General features: G+C 38.6%; 1 protein-coding gene across 1 annotated transcript; it reads left to right on the forward strand.

The window, feature by feature from the left end:
- The first annotated feature begins 1,125 nt into the window (after window positions 1–1,125).
- Window positions 1,126–3,675, forward strand: LOC139712141 (galactosylceramide sulfotransferase-like). Its single transcript, XM_071623975.1, has 2 exons — window positions 1,126–1,283; window positions 2,568–3,675. The coding sequence occupies exons 1-2, from the start codon at window positions 1,126–1,128 to the stop codon at window positions 3,673–3,675; spliced, it is 1,266 nt and encodes a 421-aa protein (XP_071480076.1).
- The last annotated feature ends 396 nt before the right edge of the window (window positions 3,676–4,071 follow it).

The raw sequence follows: 4,071 nt of genomic DNA on the forward strand, positions 1-4,071 counted from the left end.
TTTGGGTCTTGCTGCCAGGCTCTCCGAATTCATCATTAGCAATTCCACATTCTACTTCGTTTCCCTCTCTTCCTCTTTCCCTCTTCCTCTCTCTAACTTTCTATACAGAGCTTGACGGCAGACACCAAATGGCTTAATATCTGTACATGTTACTTTTTGTGTCTTACTGATCATATCCTGGCGATAGTTCTAATGCAACAACAGTTTATGGTGTATAGGCCTATACCAAAGTAGGCTTTATGATTATGCAAATCATGTTGTACTCCTGAAACCAATGATAGCTCGGTCACAGTAATACAGTAGTTTACATTTTAGTTTTTTTTCTTATTTGGCACCATTACATCATCTGGTCTTATCTTCTATCCGTTCTCCGTTTCTTTTTCACAAACACTGAGTACTCGGGGCTTACAGCCAAACAAGCTTGCTTTCATGTAGGTCCCGTCATACTCTTCTTTGATCAACCCCATCTCGATTTCGATTTTGACCAGTTATCATTACATAACTGTGTTATCACCATGTATATTGTTTGTGTTTTGCACATTGTTTACAAGGTGAAAGAACTTGTATGATTTCTGTTATAATGTCCATAAATGAGAAGTATGGAAATAAAAAAATGAAATGAAAAATTACTGTGTACTGCGTTCTGACTGAACACATGTGGCGAAATGTCTTGCGAAAAGAAACCCAGTCTGACATGCATCCTTCAATTTGTCGGAGGATTTGAAAGTAAGTTTGTGTTTTTGTTTGGTTTTTTTTCCCCGGGATCCTATTTCAGGATTCCGATAGGATTCCGATAAGGCATCCGGTACAGGTGACCGCCTGACTTGGGGAATGGGCCGGTGCCCGTCCAAAATTGGTCAGAAAAAAAAATGAATAAATGAATAAAAATCGCAACCCAGCCATCGAGCAGACTGATTTTGCTGGTTTTGTGAAGAAAGAAGGTGACTTCCGATGCCGCGATTTATTAAAGTTTCCTTAATCATGTTTATGGAACAAATTTGCTTTGCGTTCTCTTTTGTTTCTCTCAATACAGTATCTACAGAATCACCTGTTCCGGACGTAAAAATCATACTTTTTCTACCATAATCATCTCTGCTGGTTTCACTCAAGGGTAATGCGATAACCATGTTAACCAACAAGTCATCCCGATCAAACCGGACATTACTGTATTTGACAGTCATAGCGTCAGCGATTATCATCTGCTGCTACCTGTTAGAGGCAAAGCTACATTCCGCACCTTTCCTCTTCCAGGACCCCGAAGTTCGCCTCCCCTTGCTGAAAAGGTGGGCACAATGCACTCGTTGTTTTACAACATGCATGTAACACATGTAACTTTATGTGTACATTTCTGCCCTGTAGTGGACTGTTAAAAAAAATGATCATCATAAAAAAAAAAAAAATGTGTTTTAGAATAACGAATGCCTCGAACAAACATCACATGAACAACAGGACCATAAGGCATTCCCAAAACTATTCTATTGCCTCCGTAGATATTTTCGATTTTTTGAAGTAATCGCTCGTTAATATTCCAATACTACATACCCAATGCCGTTTTCATGGAATGATATTTTCTTCATTTGTTTCTTTCTGTAAAGCCTATTCAATCTTATCTTTATCTAAAAGTGCGAAAACATGATTCGCGCTCTCAAGTATGTATTTGAATGCAACGTCACATATCATTTTTACATTTCTCGAATAGATAAATCGACGAAACCAAGACAATAACGAATGTGACGCAAAGCCAGCAAGGGTAGAAATACATATGAGGTGCACTAACTAAAATACGGACATCTATAGGAACACGGTTTCATGATCCTTTCGGTGTAATGAAAATTCATCAACGAACAGCCTTTTTCTTTTGAAGCACATCTAGCGAATACTTATTATAACAGGATCGCCTGTATAGATGGACCAAAAAGAAGAGGAAAAAAGGACAGCGCCAGTGTAACACATTGAACTCATGATATAATCATGCTCTCCTATTAAAGCATAGGAATGACGCGACCGAATCTAGGACGCAAACGTCTTTCAATCGTTTTCGCTTTCCCCAAACATAACAGAACCCCGTTCAACTTAAGTCCAACTAAGCATCATAAAACTATGGTAAAGTGCTCATCTGCTTCAAGTCTGACCACATGCTCGAGTTTCATTTGAGTTTATTTTCTTTTGAGGCATGCCGTAGGTCTCATAAAATGTCAACGGAAAGTAATCTCTTGAAATATTTAGCATTTCTCTAAACAATTGGAATGGACGTCGATAGGCCTATACAGTAGAAATCTCGCAAATTTTCATGACACCCTTTTGAATATTATACCAAGAGAGCAAAGTACTGGCCCCTGTAGATAGCGCCTGATATAGCAACACGACGTATATGATAACGCAGTGCATATACATACGGTTACCCCTAGAGTATACTGCCTACATCCTTAGCGGAGAAAGGGCCATAAAAGAATTAAAAAAAAATCTCAATTAATTTATTGAAGTATCATATTTAACTTTACTGTCTTGTATTGTTATCATTTTCAACTATGATATAAGTGTATCATGTTTATCTCTTCCATCTACAGAAAGACAAATGCAACAACGACCAAAGCGAAACAGTCACTGGTGATTACAGGGCCACTTGAAAAATCCTTTATCACACTTGTTGCTAATTACGTCCATAATGGATCCAATCAGCTACCTCGGACTGACTGTCAACCACTTCAAAGAGTCGTGTATACTAAAACATACAAGACGGGATCAACGACTTTAGCTACCATACTTGAACGGTACGCATATCTTCGCAATCTCGATCTTGCACTACCTCCACTGGAGGGCAACCACGTCCTAGCCGATTATTGCTTGTTTCAAGCATCGATGACTATTAAAATCAAGAATCGAAGGAAAACAGATTTTAACATTCTAGTTCATCACGTTAGATATAACCGGGAACAAATGGATATCGCTGTGCCTCATGCAAAATATATTTCAATAATTCGACACCCGGTAGCGCAGCTTGAATCATTCTTTGGGTATTTTGAAGTAGCATGGCGTTTGCATATCAATACTTCTAATCCCTTTGAAACGTTCATGTCTAATGTAGAAGAATTCTATGCCAAAAGAAACTATCTGCAGTGGCAACGAACAAGAAACGGACAGCTATATGATTTAGGGTTTGATCATAGATATGATGAAAATCTGCCCAAAATTAAGGAGAAAATCAAGGAATTGGCTGCGGAAATAGATCTGATGATGATTAATGAGTACTATGACGAGTCTTTGATTCTTCTGCGGAAACTGATGTGCTGGGAATATGAAGACATTCTATACATATCTAAAACTATTCGGAGCAAAAGCCACCGCTTTCCCATGACGGAGGAAATTGAACAAAGAATCCGCTCGTGGAATGCCGGAGACATAATGCTTTATGATCATTTCAACCAAACGTTTTGGAAGAAAGTCCAAGAGTATGGCAACAATTTTAGCCAGGATCTTGCTCATTTTCGGGCCTTACAGCAAAATGTCAAGGACCAGTGTATCAAGAAAAATGCGACGAACAAAGAAGACCAACGGGAGGATAAATTCGTACTGAAGCCGAACGCTTCAACGTTCTGTGTCGATCTATTACGTGGAGATATTCCTTACACGCGCCTTCTAAAAGAAACAATGATAAAACGATATCAGCGACGCTGATGAGGAATGGCATTTAACCGTCATGTCGTGCTTTTTGTACAGCAATACCGATTATATTCAATACTAACACTGATAATAGCAACAACGGCAAACAATAGTGATGTTGATGACAATGATGATGATGATGATGATGATGATAACAATAATGAAGGTTTTCATGGTCAATTTCATACTTTTGTCATTAAAATTCGTTAACGTGCATTCAAATTTACACAGCGCACGCACGCGAAAATATTCGGGCATTCAAATTCAGGATCCAAACGATCAATTTCTTTTATTGGAGTTCTGTTTCACGCTTGGGCGTTCAATTTTCAAATTCGAGCATTGACTTTCCTACTCGTGCTTTCAAATTCACGCTATAGTCATGTCATAGGTCAAATGAGCTTGGTTAGAGTG

The sequence above is a fragment of the Diadema antillarum genome, unplaced genomic scaffold (assembly GCF_040938485.1).
Source record: "Diadema antillarum isolate AM-2024a unplaced genomic scaffold, OU_Dant_1.0 seq00001761_RagTag, whole genome shotgun sequence".
NCBI lineage: Eukaryota > Metazoa > Echinodermata > Echinoidea > Diadematoida > Diadematidae > Diadema > Diadema antillarum.